This window comes from Gossypium raimondii, chromosome 7 (assembly GCF_025698545.1).
Source record: "Gossypium raimondii isolate GPD5lz chromosome 7, ASM2569854v1, whole genome shotgun sequence".
NCBI classification, from domain to species: domain Eukaryota; kingdom Viridiplantae; phylum Streptophyta; class Magnoliopsida; order Malvales; family Malvaceae; genus Gossypium; species Gossypium raimondii.
In genome coordinates this window covers 53062005-53080790 of record NC_068571.1, presented here as the reverse complement: position 1 = coordinate 53080790, position 18786 = coordinate 53062005, and the positions used below count along the sequence as shown (strand labels likewise).

At 32.9% G+C, this 18786-nt stretch overlaps 2 protein-coding genes across 2 annotated transcripts; both read right to left on the bottom strand.

The window, feature by feature from the left end:
• Window positions 1-4236: 4236 nt before the first annotated feature.
• On the bottom strand, window positions 4237-7957 carry LOC105779404 (FRIGIDA-like protein 4a). The gene is made up of 3 exons (XM_012603491.2): window positions 7006-7957; window positions 5177-5352; window positions 4237-5097 (listed from the first exon to the last, which is right to left on the bottom strand). The coding sequence occupies exons 1-3, from the start codon at window positions 7859-7861 to the stop codon at window positions 4525-4527; spliced, it is 1605 nt and encodes a 534-aa protein (XP_012458945.1). The 5' UTR covers window positions 7862-7957; the 3' UTR covers window positions 4237-4524.
• A 5961-nt stretch (window positions 7958-13918) lies between these two features.
• Window positions 13919-18123, bottom strand: LOC105783532 (uncharacterized). Its single transcript, XM_012609396.2, has 3 exons — window positions 17377-18123; window positions 15333-15404; window positions 13919-14337 (listed from the first exon to the last, which is right to left on the bottom strand). Exons 1-3 carry the CDS (start codon window positions 17944-17946, stop codon window positions 14335-14337), a joined length of 645 nt encoding a protein of 214 aa, XP_012464850.1. The 5' UTR covers window positions 17947-18123; the 3' UTR covers window positions 13919-14334.
• Window positions 18124-18786: the final 663 nt, after the last annotated feature.

The following is an 18786-nucleotide window of genomic DNA, read 5'->3' as shown; positions in this document are numbered from 1 at the left end:
TTTTTCTCATCAATATTTGTCTTTGGTTCACCATGTATATAATAAACTTTTTAATTTATAAACTTAAAAATAAATTAAAGTAGACTCAAATGGCATGTATTCAAAAGTTAATATCTGTACGAATCAAATAAAATTTATTTGAATCGGATCAAGTAAACCTAATTGTATTCTTTCATTATTAATATGAGGGGTATTTTATACCATGTCATATATGGTAACTTGTATTTTCATTTACAGTAAAACATAAATAAATATATAGTATTTTTTTTATTTTGTTACATATATGTATATATAGAAACATATTAATTTTAAAATATATATACCTTACATGATTTCCTAATCTAAATATTTTGCTTTAGTTATTCCGCAAAATTATCATATAAGACTTATTTCGTACACTTAATCTTATGCCCTTCGATAATTATAAAAAAGGATAATTAAAGAGTAACCATTTCTAAGAAAAATACTAAGAAAATAGAGAGGATTATCCGAACAAGTTCATAAGCCACTTTATTAACATACCACCGTGTCCAACGACAAAACAGATGTTCAAAAAATGACTTCAACGACTAACAATCTTGAATAATAGCACCGAATTTAGATTAGTCCAGAGTCGACCAAATAACCTCCTTACAATATGATTCACTAAGAACATTGTAAAACGGTTTAGAATGAAGCCAGGTAAGAACCTCAATCCAAAACTAATAATATATAATAAAATCTTATAAAATAATTCAATAATTAATTGACTCCTCGACTCATTAACAACCAATTGAGTTCTTGAAAATTCAATTTCCGTGTAAGCCCTTAACAATCGTTAACTTTACCACATGGCACGCTAGGGTTGTACTACATGGCGAAATTTCTTTTTAAATTGTTTAAAAAATCATTACAAATTCTAAAAATATTAAAAAATAGAACTTTCAAGTTTAAAAATATAAATTTTAAAAGGATAAAAATAATAAATAAATTTATTTAAAATAAAAATTGTAAAAGTAAAACTTAAACTTTTAAAAGTTATTACAAAATAGAATTTAAAAAATATAAAATAAAAAAATGGAAAATTTTTATAAAATTATTAAAATAATACAAAATTACAAAAAAAAAGTAAAAATCACAAAAGCATAAAAAAATTATAATAACTGAAAAAATTAAAAATATATAAAATTATGCAAAAGAGTTTGCATAGGTAGCTAACATGTCACATAAAGATTTGATCATCGAGAAAAAGAACCAAAATTGGGTTAAGGTCAAAGGGGAGATGTTCAGGTTCTTTAGTGACGATGCCATGTTCCGACATGACATTTATGCTTATATTAGTGATAACAACAAGTTGATCAATCTCAAAGATGGATCTATAAGAAATATAATTTGTTATATTTTATGATTTTTCTTGCAAAAATATAATTTTTGTATTTTTATAATTTTGAAAATTCTATATTTTTTTCCATTTTAATCAATTTTCTATTATTTTTAATAACTTTTGAAAATCTTTTACAATTTTATAGTTTTTAAAATTCATTTTTAAAATTTCAAAATCTATATTTTTATTTTCAATTTTAAATATTTTAATTTTTTTGCAATTTTTATAATTTTATATTTTGAATTTCAATTTTATAAAAATTTCCAAAATTTAAATTTATTTTATAATTTCTAATGATTTTTAAAACAATTTAAAGAAAAACTAACAGATTTCGCTATGCAGCACAGCACAACCCTAGCATGCCACATCGTAAAGTTAACAAACATCAATGACTTACACGAAAATTAATGTTTCGATATCTCAATTGATTGCTTATATTCGATTAAGAACTTAATTAGGTGTTGTTTTTATTGAGGCTCTCAATTGATTATTAAATTATTTTTACAAAGAGTAAAAATCCCATTAAATTAGGCTTTACCCTTAGAACTATACCAGTTCCTATTCACCTCTAAATAATATGTACATATTCAAACAGTAAACAAAGCCTAATATCAAATAATTATGTTGTCCAAACTCCAAAATACACTTACAAATTTAAAACGTTTTACTTTTTAGAAATAAAAATATTATAATAAACGTGTTAAAAACTCATTACTATTTTTTTTGGTAAATTAATAGTAACGATTACAAAATGGTTATTGAATTATTCAAAAGTTATTATTTAAATCACTAAACTATCAAAAAATTCTATTTAAGTCACTGGGCTATTAATATTTTTTTTTTAAAGTTCGGCTAGCAAACTCCAAACGACGATTCAACGTTCAGTATGGTGAATCTGTATCCATTGATGAGTAGAAGAATATACATTAAATCCAAATCGATTTGACAGTCTGTGTCAGAGATCGGATAAGAAAACTATTTGAATTTTAGTTCACAGATTCGTAATGTTCAAAGTTGCTTCATAAAGAAAATTGAACTGTAGAAGCGAAAGGGAAGAAGAGCTTTCGGTTGGTGCAACCGGTGCAAATGGAGAAGACCATACAACAACAATTTTAATAGTTGTATGATTATTTTCTAACTTTTTTAAAATTAAGTGGCCAAAATGCAAACATAAAGACCTTGAGTGTAATTGACACTTTTCTTTTTGTGAGGTAACACTGGAAGAGTGAAATTCAGACAAAAACACAAGCTTTTAAAGTCAATATATTTTATTACACGACTTTGTCAATACCTACAACAGATTCTTGGTTTTGGTCTGTGCTTTTTTTATATTCGGTATGAAATGAATTAGTTCTTATTTTTATCTTAAAATAGAATATAATAATTTAAAGTTTTTAAATTTCAAATCTTTCCTTTCACTCTAGGAAATTTGGGTCTGCTTCTTTGTTCCTATTCATATTAGACCCTGTTGTTTTCCTTTTATGATATAATTATTTTTTAGTACATAATTATATTTTTTAAGTTTCGGGACCAAAATGAATTTAGTTGTCAAGTTCAAATACCAAAGTGGATTAAAAAGTTGCAAGTACAAAATGAATTATGCTATCCCTTTTAACATTGGCTGGGTTAGGTGATAAGAATTACAAATTTTTAAGGAAGCTAAAGTATAATTTTATCATTGTATAAACTTATTCTTTTCGATTTTTTAAAGGATTTAAATTAAAATCTTATCATCTTGAGGGTTAAAATGCAACTTTTCCACTATAATAACTTATATTTTCAAAAAAATTAAAATGAAATTTTATCATTTTGATAAGAGAGGACAGGGCCCTTCTTACTTCCTTTCGATTTGTTCTTGGTCTCTAGTTCGAGTCTTGTGGATAGAAAAAATGGTATAGGTAAGCTTACTCCTCCATTTAGAATTATGACCTAATTCAACTCTAGATGTAGTTGAGGCTAGAAGCGATGAATCAGGCATAGAAGAGTTTTAGGGGGAAAAATAGTATAGCTATCATTAAGGTTAAAATATGCTCTTAGTCCCCATATATTTTGGACATTTTGTAATTTCTTATAGTTGGGTGATTAAAAAAGGAGTTTATTAATTGTTGGGCAACTACTAATGTAATTTACCCTTTTTCTAAACCTAAATTAAGTTTATTATTTAATTATTATATTTTACATTAAATGTAGTAATTGTGAGGTGTTTTGATGAATTCAGCTTATTTAAGTTAACAAAGCAAAATCCCTTACAAAACAATCCATTGCTCAAAACTCTGAAAATTTCAGCCTCTTGGATCTTTACGTAAGTTACACCTCTAAGCTACTAGGTTAAACTCATCAAATCATTAGTTTTTATTTAATGGATTAAACTGTTGATACAATAATAATAAAATAAATAAATAAAAATTATTAAAAATTCATAAATTGGTTGGATTAATTAAACCATCAATTTTGTTATCTAAGTTTATGCCTCACCATTTGCTATTTAATTTTATGTCTCTAGTCGGAGCACCATTTTCCAATTTATACTTCACTGTTTGCTACATGCATTTGGTCAATCCATCGGTTCAATACCATTGTAAGGTGATTGTAGTAACCTTTTTCTATAATTGTAGTTTAAAGCTTTTATCCAAATCATTGTGAGGTCATTGTAGTAACCCCATTTTTTATAATTGCAATTTAAGGCTTTTATCCAAATCTTATCAATTTAATCCAAGTACAAATATAGGTTTTGATGAATTTTTTTCCAACAAGATCTTCAGCCACAATCCCAAATAAATCCTAGATCCGAAAATCTTTAATTGCATAGAAATAGCATTATGGTAGAACTACTATTCATGCTAGAAAGTAAAAATATATTACGTAAATTCCAATTAGGGCAAAAATCTAACATGTATTAAAAGCTTACTAAATATTACAATTTCATTATTGCAATATTTCCTCTATTCATCCTCTCTAACAATGAAATATTTCCTAATTAGATTGTTGATAACACATGACGACACAAGGCAGCTTACTTCTTTTCAGGATTATGAACCATCTCCAATACGAAAAGATTACTTACTAGTTATGAAAACAAGATAGGAGTACATGAAAAAGATGGGCTTCCAAATTTCGAGGAAACCGACAAGTTTCCAACTCACTAGGTTACTGAGTCTAGACTATTGGGTACTCGAAGAGGGTTGGAACACCGACGGTGCTGCAGAGCCATAGTCATATGCTACATAACTAGTTTGACCCCCATAAGCACCACTGGTTGGAAAACTGGAAACCCCCAAATTTTCCACCGGGTGTACGTAGTGCTGTTGAGTAACTGCAGCAGGACTTTGTGAGTGAGTCACACCATATGCTGATGCATAAGGAGCAGTAGGAGCCTCGAAAACATTCTGGCCAACATAGTTATACTGTGCGGAAAATCGTGCAGCCGGGCTTTGCTGCGCTGAGGGAGCTGGGTTTCGGCGATTGAAAGGGGGATAAACATTTGAAAACTTAGCTGCTTTTGTGGGACGGAAAGCAGGTGGTCCACTGCCTCGGGCACTACCAGCACTATGACTTCGTTTATTCTGAGGCTTTCCAGCTGCTGCTGAACTCTTTTTCCTATCTGACTTGACTTTTTCCAGCTGCGTGGCTCGCTTTCTTAACAAATCAGTAGAAAACTCTGATTCAAGCTTATGGTCTTCAACGCATTTGATAATAGCTTTAATTGAATTCAGCTCCACATTTTTTGACTCCTCCTGCATGATTTATTTAACTTTAACCTGCAGTTCTTAAATTGTTATGTTATTAGAAGATAAAAAGTGAATACATATATACCGTTGCAGCTGCAGAAAAATTTCCATTCTTCAATATCGTGGTGGCATTCTTTTTGGAATTCTGCTGATAGGACTTGAGTAGAGAAACAGGAGGAAATCTTTCTGTAAGGCCAGCTGCTCTGGCAAAGTACACTGCCTCGATCTCTTTGCCGTTCTTTACTAGTTCATCAATAATATCTAAAAGTTCAGAAACAATTCAATCAATGAGGTGCTATTTACTTCAGTTCCCAGAAAATGATGATAAGCATAATCCACATTCATCTTTAAGTGATATCAATCACATAATCCACAAAATTCGGGTTTTTCTTGAAAGTGTTTGTGATTTGCTTAAGAAATAAGAAAAAGAACCACTTCAAAACTACCAAATCAGAAGATTGTGCCTCATCTTACAAAATTCTAGGCAAAGATTTGATGTCTTACATTCCAAATATATTGGCCTAAAATAAATTACAAAAGTGCTGAAGCCAGTCCTAGTGTGCATGAGTTGTCAGTATATCAGCACATAAATCGAGGCACTGCATGGCTGACATACATTTTTGGTTTTTGACACACGCATTCTTATTATAGAGAAATGCAGGGCAATCACTTATTCCAAAATCCATCAGCGCAAACACAAGCATGCATATATATATATATATGCTACCTAGTAATACAAGTGGAATGTGCTGAAATTCAATTTCTGACACTCTTCTACAGGTACAACTATTACCTAAAAGAGTAACATAAAGGAAGTGGTGGGTTAATGCAGCTGCTAGACATGACGAGTTTAAATGAATTATGTAAATACAAGTAGATTCCATAAAAGCATAACACATCCAGAGGGTATAAACAGCTTGGTGAGTCATAAGCTAATTAAATTCCCAAGTATAGGTCAGTGATACCTATGTTAAATAAATACCTCCACAATTACATCTTCAGACATCTTGCATCACTCATGTCTTCAAAAGAGGATGCATTGTATAAATATTGATCAATGATTATCTATAGGCATTACACAAAGTTTAAGGCAGACAACCAGATAACTCATGGTGAGAATATGCTTTCAGTGTCTGGTCAGAGCAACCATTAGCAATGTAGTTCACTATAGATCCACCATCTAAATGGAAAATTTGAAAAGTGTCATCACAGACGAATACTAGGAGTTCAGGAAATTGCTTTTAGTGAATCCCACATTATCCCAAATTAGATTGCTTGATAATAAATCACTCATGATACAAAGGGAACTAGTTTATTAATCTCCAAAACTGACACAAAGCAACCCTACACTACCAATTTGCTTGCATGCATTGCAAAAAGGGCAGGTTGAAATACAAAGCTTCTAACAATGTTAAATACAAATTCAGCACCATACTGCATATAATTTCATTGTCGAAACATATCTATTATTTCAAGTCTATTATCCTAAGCAAACCAAAAGCAACAAGCAAAAGACATTTATCGAACATCAGGAAAAAAACCCTAAACTCAGTGTGTGAATATGCTTCCAGTGCCTAGGTAGATTGACCATTAGCAATCAACTCACTATGTAAACAGCACATTCGGAAAGTACAGTCATTACGCTTCTAGGACATTTTTTCAGTGAATCCCATATATCCCTATTAATACTTGATATAAAACAATAAAGGAACCAGTCTATTTGATGTCCACTAATGACACTAACTAGACCATCAAATTACCTGGATGCATTGCCCATTCAGCACCTAACCAAATATGAGTTCAGCCTCAGAACATATCTAGTTTCACATTTATTATCCAAAGCAAACCAAAACCAACAAGCAAAATACATATTTTATCACTTAAAAACTACACATTGAAATGAATAGCACAAACCTCCCATTTTATCATCGAACCCCAAAGCAGCAGCAAGCTTAGCCATATCCCTCCTCGAAGAAAAATCCAAAACCAATTTCCTCAAAAACCCTTCATCAAACCTCTCTTTCAATTCAAAACCAACCACCATATGCAAAAACATAACCGCTTCCCCCGGCGTAAGCCCTTCTTTTTCACCATCCAATTGCCCTTTCCATCTATCAACAACCTCCGCCGCTCTTTCTCCGATATTCCTCGAAAACTCCGGTCCTTTCCCTTTCTTCTCCTTCCAACTCGACTCAGGAAACAATGCATGAACCAACATCCCACATGCCCATCTCTTATCAGTCAACCCTAAAGTTTTCCCACTTTTTTGAGAAACAAAATCCTCAAAAGCTTCTAAAACAAGCCGGTGAGGGTCGACAGCTTCAGATAAAGCGACGGAGATCTCCGCGCGTAACGGGACTGACTCTTTCCGTTTCGAAACTATGAATTTAACCAACCCAGCCGAGTCCATACGACGGGCGAGTGATTTCAACGTGTCGGAGAGCTGGGCTGAGCCTTTAGGGTCCTTGAATTCGGCGAAAGCTGCTTCTTTTAGGGTTTCGATGTGGGCAGCGGCGGCGGATTCACGGTCGGGGAGGCAAGATTCACGTTGAGAAAGGGAATCGAGACTTTGGGAGAATTTGGAAGAAAGGGATAAGAATTTGGCATCGAGGGATTGGGATTTTTGGGAAAGGGAATTTTGGAGGGAAGTGAAATGATTGGTTAGGGTTGTGAATAATTCGGTGCATTTGGATACGATTTTCTTTTGGGCTTCAAGGTCTTCGATGAATTTCTGTACCCGGTCGGCGGAAATCGGCGGCGCCGTCGACATCGGCGATAACTTAACGGCGGCCTTTTGATGGAAATGGGGAGGAGAAAGGACTTGAAAAGTCTAAACCCTGGGCCTAGTGAAAAAAAAATGTTTTGGCGTAAATGAGAAAATATTGCCTTCGCTGCTGAACGACGCCGTTTTTGATGAAAACTGGGAATTGGTTATGCTTTAAACAATGGGCCGAGTTAGGCTCATTATAATATTGGGGTTTTTTAAAATAGCCCAGTATTAGACCTACAAAGAAATCAAAAGCCCAAACCATCATTATTATTTAATAAAAATAATTTAATTTGATCATTATTGAGTCGAGTTTAAATCAAATTACTTGAGCTATCAAGTGAGTTAGGTAGTTTAAAACTCAATTCAAGCAGTTTTTAAAACCTAATCAATTTTTATTAATTATTTATTTTAATACTTTTAATATTAAATCATGAAATTACTCTTAATATATATACATTTAAAACCCAAACTGTATTATTATTTTTATTTGGCATAAAATTTATATTTGAGTGAGTTCAAACTCAAACCCAAAGTCAAATATATAAATCATGTAAATAAGATTAATTGAATCAAGCTGGAATAATTTGATTCAAGCTGAATCTAAATTTTTATAATAGTAATTGAATTTCAAATCGAACTCGAATCTAATTACAACTCGCACTCAATAAGTATGCTTTTTCATTGTTTTTCTTGATCGTCTAGGTGAAAAATACTTTGTTGCGAAGTTGAAAAGATGAACAATCATTTTCAATAAAATTGACAGTAGATATTTGATGCCTTAAATCAAACCACATTAGCATATTAGAATATGCTTTCCAACCATATTTTATTCACTCAAAGTGGGTGTACACCAATTGTAATTTCCTACGTTTAGTTGCCCCTCCACTCAACTTAACATACATACATACGAATGGATTTTGGGGTCTCTATTATGTGTGCTTCTTCCTTTGCCTCTCCACCTCTATTTCATTGGACCGTGTACGTATGAATGTATGACACAAACACTAAAGGATAAGCCTATGCTACTACAGCTGTTAAAACTCTTTGCTTCTTCAAAAGATTTTGTAAAAGAAGATTGCTGATGTTGACTCTATTTCTAGCATTTTCTTTTCTTTGCTTGTCATCCCATATTGCAAGTCCCATTACATTTTATTAAATTTAAAATGATTCTTATACTAAGAGTAGGATTAGATTTAGTTTCTTTTTTGTAAAAAAATAAATAAATTATCGTAATTGATAGAATAATTAAATAATGTGTACCTCATATTAACATACATAAATCGATTTTTAACAATAAATAAATGTAATTTTTAATAGATATAACAATTCACTCTTTAATTTAATTAGTATTACTTTTCCCCGCAATGAATTCACTTATTTCGGCTTTTAGTTCAAACCCAACATCACAAAATCGCCTCTGGTTTTTTACAATTCCAACGAGCTGTTATTGCTGCTAATTCTTTTTTCACAATTTCAAAGGCCTTGAATGAATCTAAAAACATGTTAAAATAAACAATCAAGAGAAACAAAATTCGATGGAAGAATATTATATACATTCCCATTTTATCAAACACTGGAATCACAGCTTAAAATATATCGGAAAATTTCCAGAAACAGGCTATTTACAGAGGGGGGGGGGGAAAGATTCAATGAACACAAGCACATTGATTCAGGGATTTTCATCAAACATTAAACAGGCACTACAGTTTTCCTTAGAAAAATACTAGAAGGATCAGCAAACCTGACGGAGAAAGATCTAGAGAGATTTTCAGGCTCATCCCATGTAAACCCATGATCGAAATTCTGGGAATAAGTGTGAGGATCATAACAAGGTACTCTAATGGGAGATTCAAAGATCTTCATCTTCTCTTTCTTGAATTTCACCCATAGCAGCTTCAGCTTGTTTGAGGTGCCTGCAGTGGTGGATGATGATGATGATGGTGGTGAGTTCACTGGTTCAACCTCATGGTAGTCTTGGCTTAAGCACATGGTTTTGCACCCTGAGCTGCACCAGTTTCTGATATCCATTGCAACCCAAGTTTTTTTGCTTGGAATGGAAAAAAGGGGGTTATTGAAGAAGATAATATAAGCAATTAAGCAGATGGATATGGCTAGTTGAAACTTGGGACGTCTTTTGGTCCAACTGGGGTTTTTTTTATCAAGTGTTTATCCAAATTCGAAATTTTAATTTGATTAATTAGAATTTAATTCTATTGGCATTGATATTATTATCCGAAATCATTTAAGTTTAAGCGCATTGAAGCATAAGTAATATATTTTTCATATTCGTTTTACAATCCATTAAAACTAACTTTTTAGAGATTTATGATTGTCCTTCTAATATTATACTTTATTACGACATTTAATATTTGTTGGTAAAAAAGAAAAAAAACTTTAGGTTAAAATGAACTTATAGTCTTTATACTTTTCAAAATTAGGAATTAAGTCATTATATTTCTAGGAATTTAATCACCCTACTTTTTAGATTTTAAAATTTAGGTTTAATTGTTAACATTGTTATTTTTAGAGTTAAATTTATTGCTGTGATATTTTATTTTTAGTCATTTTAGTAATGTAAAATATTTATATCAATTTTTAAGTTTAAGTTTAGTAGAGTTTGAAAAATAGGTTTATTTTTTGTCGAAGCATAACTCAATTTAAAAAGGTAAATTTAGTCCATTTTGACATATTAATATTTGATTTTGTATTAATTCTTTTAAATTAATTTTCTAACACATTAAAATATATTAAAAAGTATTTATATTCAAAACACTACCATAAATATAATAAATGTTTTATTATATTAAAAAACACCAATAAATATAATAAAAATTTAATTGTCTCAAATATAATTTTAAAATTGTATATTTTGAATTGGGTTATTTAGTTGATTAATTTTTTTTTAGGTTTTGGATAATGGATTTACTATAAATATAACATATATAATTAATATAACATTTTTTATAACATAAAATATTCAGGCCAAGCTAGACTTGGGGCCAAAAAATCTTGCCCAAGGCCCAACTCATATAGAAAACGAGTTTTAAATTTTTCTCAAGCCCATTTTTTGGGCCTTTAATTTTTTGAGCAGATCTTCAAACCTGAACGAATGACCTAACCCATAAGCAGGTTTAATATGATATACCAATACCTCTAAACTATACATTAATTCTTAGATTAGTTCACTTTATTTCATGTCAAAAGTGGATTTTAAATGTATCAAATTTGTCCCATTTTAACTAAAAAAATGTACATCCGACATTTCCCGTTCTTATGGGTTGATACTTTTTGGGGTAAATTTAGATAAAATTGATAGTTTAAAATCACTTATTATTAAAAAACTTCAAAATCAATGTGGGATTTGGATTGTAGTTTAGAGACTAATTTACTAATAGAACGAATACACAATTGTTTCAAACTAAAATAACTCAACCTAAAATAATATTACTCGAAAATTAAAAAACCCAAGCACTCGAATCCAAAATAATTAAAACCCAAAATAGTTCAAAAGTTTTAAATTTTGATGACCTACTCAAATTAAACAATCAAACGTTTATGCATGCGATTAGCTCATGGGTTTCAGAATCCAGGGTCCACAAAACCGGACCCATGTGGAAGTAACGGAGCTACCATAAAGGTGGCTTTTTATCTTCGTGATTTTCAAGCAACTGTTTCTTTTTACAGTGTTGCTCCATGGTTGCTTTTAAGAATTCTAATGGTGGGCCAAGCTGAAGACCGTTTATGTTCTTCCACTTAAGAACATATCCACCATTTCCACATGCATCAGTACCCTTTGAACCACAAGTGTGGCTATAGTGGTAAAGCAGATTTTACAGAAATACTAAAAATAACATTGCTGGAAGGAATAACTCCCAACTCTATAAAAATTAATGTTTATCAATTATAAAATAGATACAGGAAATACCTTCGTTTCATTGCAACAATTAAAAACCTTTGGTAAAAGTCCCTTTCCTCAACTGAAACCGTCCCTTCAAAACAAGCTTAATTCCATTTCAGCATCAATCCAAGTCCAACCAAACTTTATCACCGCACCTTACATGACACTGAGAATCCTCTTTACCCACCAAGTTTCAAAGGAGTGCTTTGTTAAAGGGATTTTTTTATTTTTGCATTTTCACACTCGGGTTTTTTCTTTTTTCTTTTTTAATCAAACCATGCAAGGCAAGCACTAGGAAATGTTGGGCCTAAAGCAGAATAAGCTCGGAAAACCCCCAACATCTGGCCTAATACGTCACACCAATGGTAGTTCTATTGCTTCTTTGCCTAGGAGATTATCACGTTACTAAACAAACGACTAATCCTACTAATATGATAGCTAATCCTTCTAAACATAGCAAGGTATCTCATGTGCATAAATATATGAACCATCTCAATCACATTAAACTCAATATGAAACCTTTTAATTAATAATACATCTTTCAATCACATTCAAAAGCACGTGTTGAGGGTTATCTATGACTTAACACAAGACACCTATAACAATAAGGGTCCCACCTAAAATGTTACAAAATAGGGTAAAGTGTCATAGAGGCCTTTATACTAATAGTCAGATTGTATTTTATTTTTTGTACTAAAAAACGAGAAATTAGTTCTTGTATATTCGATCAAAGAGCAAACTAGTCCAGTTAAAAATCTCATCCATTTCTACTGTTTAAAACTGGTCTCTATATGCCAGCACGAGGTACATATGGCACTCCATGTATCACTGTCTGATTATTTCATCATCTATGTCAATTTTTAATAGTACAAATGAATTAAAAAATTTAACAGATTAAACTTCTCTTTCGTCTAATACATGAGGACTAATTTATTCATTTTTTAGTAGATGGAGCAAAATATCATTTTACTTTTAATACAGGTTTACCTGCAAAATAGCCCAAACATTCACATTCTCACTTAAGACACTTTTCACACTATTACTTTGTCGAAGTACCTTCAAAACCTGAAAATACTTGAAACCCTTTAATCACTTAAAAACTCTTAACACCTCAGTGTGAACCTCCATATGGCTTGTAACTTTCATGGTGGACAATAATCGGTTTATTAGACCATGTTTTGGACAAGTGGGGGTGCATGGAGCAGCTGATGCTTTTGGTAGCACCTCCATTGTCCAACCTTTGAAGATTAAAGGAAATGCTTTATGGAATCTCAACCCTAAATCAACTTTTATCTCAACCTATACTTATTCCTTCCTCTTAAAACAATCACACCATAACACATATTCTTTGCTTTTCAAGCTCCATCACTCATCAACATAATAATAATACACCCCCACGAATCAAAAAAAAGAAGATAGGAAAAATGTGCTACACCGAACGTGGCTTGGGGTTGCAACGAAGATGGTTGTTTTTGCGGCCATTGATGACGACCGTTGGATCAAGAACCGGGGTGGCTAGAGACACTAATGGGGTTGGTTCGATGAAGCAGTGCCTTTGTTCACCTACGAAGCACCCCGGGTCGTTTCGGTGTAGGCACCACCATGCGGAGTACGTGTGGGGTGGCCGATTCGTCGGCAAAAAATGACTGCACCAACACTATGCCAAGCTTTTGCTGGGGGATGATCTAAAATCAGGTTCTAAAATGGGAGTCTAATGGCTCGAAAAATATGTAGTGGCCTAACCTTTTTAGATTTCGCCTTGTATTTATTTCCTTTGTGAATTTACAAACAAGGAATAAAGGTCGATTTGGTTCAGCAAACTAGAAATGATTTCTAAAATGACTTTGCCTTAATGTAAAGAATTCAATAATTCAATACGAAGAAAACTGTAGAAAATCATGGCAATTGAGCCAGTCCGAGTTGGGTCAATTAAGTAGTTTTTTAATCGAATTATTTTAAATTTTAAAATTTTGGGTTCTTTTCAATTTGCATAATTTTAGATTTAAATCAATTTCAAATTTGAATAAATTTTTTATTCTAGTCATTCGAATTTGCTGGCCGGATTTTTCTTTTCATTTCAAGTCATTTTCCGCTTCAAGTTAACTTTCATAATCAGATTGAGATGAAAATTGGGATTGGGATCAAAATTACAAGCACACTTTTGACCAACCGATTATTTCATTTCTATTTTGGCATTACAATAGAGGCCTTCATAGGCCACTCAACTTTGGGGGCATACATTTTTCAACCTCGAGTCAGCCCGACCCAGCTAAACCCATGATACTTCTAATTACAATGGCATTTTGAGCTTATTCAACTAATGGACACCCTCTACACCTCATCATCATGAGAATTTTAATCCCAATGAGCATACAGTTTCAGGGTAAGTTACAAGAGGGGAAAAAATATCTTAGTTGGATATATTTTTTATCCATTTATGGGTTCATATACACCAACTAGCTGAAGTATGATCACTTACATTAACACGTACGGTATAACCAAAGAGGAATCAAATTGCTGCAGCTTTTAGTACATCAATTGACCAAAAATCAAATAAGGGATCAATGTTCACCAATTACTGCAAAAACATAAACCCATTCTAGGATTAGGATTACTACTAAATGAGTAATATATATAATATACACAAATATGTATATATCTTGGTGAAAGTACCTGTCAGGCCACTTCATTATAGTGATCGGATCAAATTTTGATCCTTATACTATTAACAAGAATCAAAGAACTTTTAACAGAGATAACATTTATTGTTTAAAAATGATATAATTTTTTTTTCATTTGTAGAACCAAAAAGTTTTAAAAATATTAAATTTGTTAAATAATAAATGCTAACTCTAATAAAACTTGACCTTATATGATTCCTTTTAATAATATAGGAACTAAATCAGTCCATTTAATGGCAAAAGGACTAATTTGATCCAATCTATATAATAGAGAGACCTGTCAAGTACTTTCACCAATATATCTTTCATCAGAAAAAGATAATGCAGGTAAACTAATACCAGCCTAAGCATGCTACAGAAAGAAACTGTTGCAACAACATGCTAATGGGCAATTGTTGGGGGAAGGAAGGGTGAAGCCAGAAGTTTTCTCGCGGGGGGGGGGGGGGGGGCACGGAATTATAACATTTTTTATGATAATCAAAATGCAATTTTACCATTAAAACTTTACATTTTCTAGGAGGCTTATCATTTTTGAAGGCCAAAATGCAATTTTACCATATATTTTATAACTTTCAACGGGACTGAAACATAAAGTTACAATTTTAGGGGAGGCCAGGACCCCTGCCAGCCCCCTGCCGCCACCTCTGTGGGGAAGAGACAACAGCAAAACTTATTCATCTAATTATGTCTCCAATTTACTTAAGAGCCCCCCAAAAATTTGAACTTATGTTGGCATGTCAATGAGGAGGAAATTTCAAACCAGAACAGATTGGCACAAGTTTTCAGCACACACACTGTTTATAGAGCACAGTTTCATGTATGCTTCAAATTGGTATCATCGTTCCACCGAGGTACGGTAAGAGGGATGACAAAAAGAAAATTGATTCCTCACCTGAGCATGGCAGTCTTGACGAACGATCGTTTGGTTTCTGGTATTTACAGACACCTCGCATGCTACTTTTGCCTGAAACATCACTGAAAACATAAATAAAACGGTAGTTGAACCTTGAAGCATTCTCATTTAGTATGAAGAGTTACTTAAAACAGGGTAAAAGTATCATGGAGGCCCTTGCATTAGGAATCAGATTGCATTTTGCCTCCTTTACAAAAAAAAAGCAGATTAGTCCTTCTACGTTAAATCAAAGAGCAAACTGATCCTTCTAATAAAAATTTCATTCATTTCTACTATTAAAAATTGGTCCCTGCATGTCAGCATTAAGTACATGTGATCCATCAGCTACACTGGGTTTTAATAGTAGAAATGGATGAAATTTTTAACAAAAAGGACCAATTTGTTTTTTAATCTAATGTATTGGGACTAATTTGCTATTTTTTGAGTAAATGAGGCAAAATGCAATCCGACTCCTAATGCAAAAGCCACCACAGTACTTTTTTACCCTTAAAACAACTATTGAAACATATGTATTACACATGAAACAACTTCCAGTAAGGATATTAAATGTTCTGCTGGTCAGGATTGTGGTATTATAAACATAAATTGCAGAGTGACGCTAACGAATCATTGTACTATTAAAAAATCCGTCTCTCTTGATGGAAACAACTAAAATTCAAGGATTTAGACACCCTTTACATACTTGTTGAGGCACGTCACTCTCCAGACCAGTCTTGAACTCTTAACATTGTTCTCAAGGTGTTTATGCTCAATTTTAAGTTTTGGGTTTTTGTCTCTTGACTCCACGGAGAGCTCTCAGCAAGTTCACGGAGTTTAGTGAGAGCGCTTGATTCACCAAGGAAATGTTTTTAGCATTTTGGCCTTGGTGGGTTCTAACCCATGCTAAAAACATTTTCTAGGTGAACTAGGCACTCCTGCCAAACTCAGTGAACCCTTTTGGTCTCTCCGTAGAGTCAAGAGACAACCCGAGACTAAAACCGAACATAGACACTCCAGGAACAATATCTTTGTTGAAGGTCCAAAACCAAATCAAAGAGTGACCTCCCGTCAACAATACTTGTACCAAATTATAGATGCTCATGGCTTGAGATATTAGTTACTGTAAAATGACTTTATTGAGTTCAAAACAGCACCGATAGATACGGAGCAAAAGAAACTACTATCAAAACTAGGCCCTTAGAAATGAAACAAAAATGGACCTCTCACTCAGTCCCCATCTACCTTTTAGTGCACTAGCAAACATTCTCTATTATGCATTAGTAAGATGTGACTGAACTGAGAACATAATTGCATCTTTCCCATGCTTTTGGTGTGGACTACAAACAAGGATCATATTCCCACTATGTTAACTCCAATAAGGCCATGGCATAACCTTTCTATAGCTAGGTTTCTTTCAAACAGTAAACATCATTACCTCATCAACTTGTTATACTCTCGCTTTAGACCCCATCATCATCAGAATAGTTCACCATTATAAAAATCTAGCAACATGCATGATCATCATGGCTTCATCAAGAGAACTCGGCCTTATGACCTCACCTAAGTATCACACCTAGTAAACCTCACCATTTGCAAAAGATACGTCGGAAAGGGTACTTGATGACATCCATCCAATCCTTTCAAGTCAATTCCAACAATGCTCTAAACTGACATCCACCACCACATCACAATACCAACAGAGGTAGAAAACTCAAGGGCTACCATGTAACTATAGTGACTCTTTGCACCTTCAACGATGTGAACCACCTTCATCTTAACGACTCTATGTATCCCACACAGAGTGAACCATGGTAATCAGTCACCATACAAGACAGTACAATTGCAAGCACAAGACAAAGTATAAATTGCAAGTACAAGTATAAATACATATCCGAACAATTATAATAGTAAGTAGAATCAACCAATAAAATTCACAGAAAAAAAAAACCAAAATGCAAAATGCAAAAAGCATACATTTGTATCACAAAATTATAATTTCAAACCAAATAAACCATCAAATTGAATTTTTTTTTTTAAATCTCACCTTTAGGGGAATTTTAAGGAAGCAAAGACCAAGAACACCATTAACTTTAGTGGTAGTATCAAAGGGAATAACCCCTTTAGCCCAATCCTCAATCAAATAAATCACATCATGAACAACCTCAAACCCATTCAAATCGAGCGTGGCGTTCACGTACGATCTCCCTCTAGCTCTCACGCGCCCACCTTCCGAATTCACCACCCCAAGCTCCTTCCCCCTATACCCAACCGAAACGACAAGCTTTTCATAATCCAATGAAAAGAAATCCCTGTTACGGACCGAGATAGTCAACGAAAACGAAAGGTCGATGGTGAGTTTGGGCGACGAGATGACTCCGACGTGGTTGAGTCGAATTCGAGCGAGTTTGAGAATGGGATCGGATGGGTAGAAGAAGAGTATGGTGGCGGAGAGGAGGAGGAGGACGCCAGCGAAAATGACGCCACGGCGGAGATAATGGTTGGTTTGATAGGGACGGTGGTAATAGACGAGTGAAACGATGACGTTTTGGTGGTTAGGGTTTTGAGGGAGAGGGATATACGGTACGGACGAGTCTCGTAAGCCCTGTTTCGACATCGTCGTTTTGTTTTTGGTGGGCGTTGGTTGCCGATTAGATGCCGCCAAAAACCGGGAGGCGGGTTTTTCGGTGTACCAGGTTGTCGTTTTCTGTTTTGCGAGGATTATTAAATTACAATTCAGTCACATTTGGCAAAGTTATTTTCCAATTGCTTTTTGCTTCTTTTGATGATAATTTAGCCAAAACAACCATACATTTTCAATTCATTCAATTTATTCTCATCACAATCAGAATAACAACAGATCGAATATTTATCATTTTTATAAAAGTTTATACTTTAATTCATAATTTTATTTTAAAATTCTAATATGTTTATTATTCGTATTACTATTTAAATTCGAATTAATTAAATTATTCATTAAATATTTGAATTTAAGAATATTCGATTATTCTTAGGGAAGGTAAACACCCGATCAATACGTCACAACTTGCTTTAAGGACAGAGATGAATCATAAATTATTAGGGGTCAAAGTGCCCATAACCTCTTTTCTACACCCTAGTTATTAAAATGTATTATTCTTAAAAGTAAAATGAATTCAATTAATATATGCATCTTAAATTTGCTAAATTAATTAGGTCCTTCAATCAAATTAATTATCAACAATTTGAACATTAAATGTCTCATTGAGATACAATATGAAGTATAACATGTTATCTAATTTATTTATTTATTTGGGTAAAAATAATATATGTATATTTGCAGCATAGGCAACCAAACTGAGACTACACTTAGGGCGGTGTAAACCCTTGACCATCATGCTATCACATCATTAATTGAAATAGCCAGTTGGATATATTTTAACAGCAAATTGAAATAGCATCATGATTTGAATATATT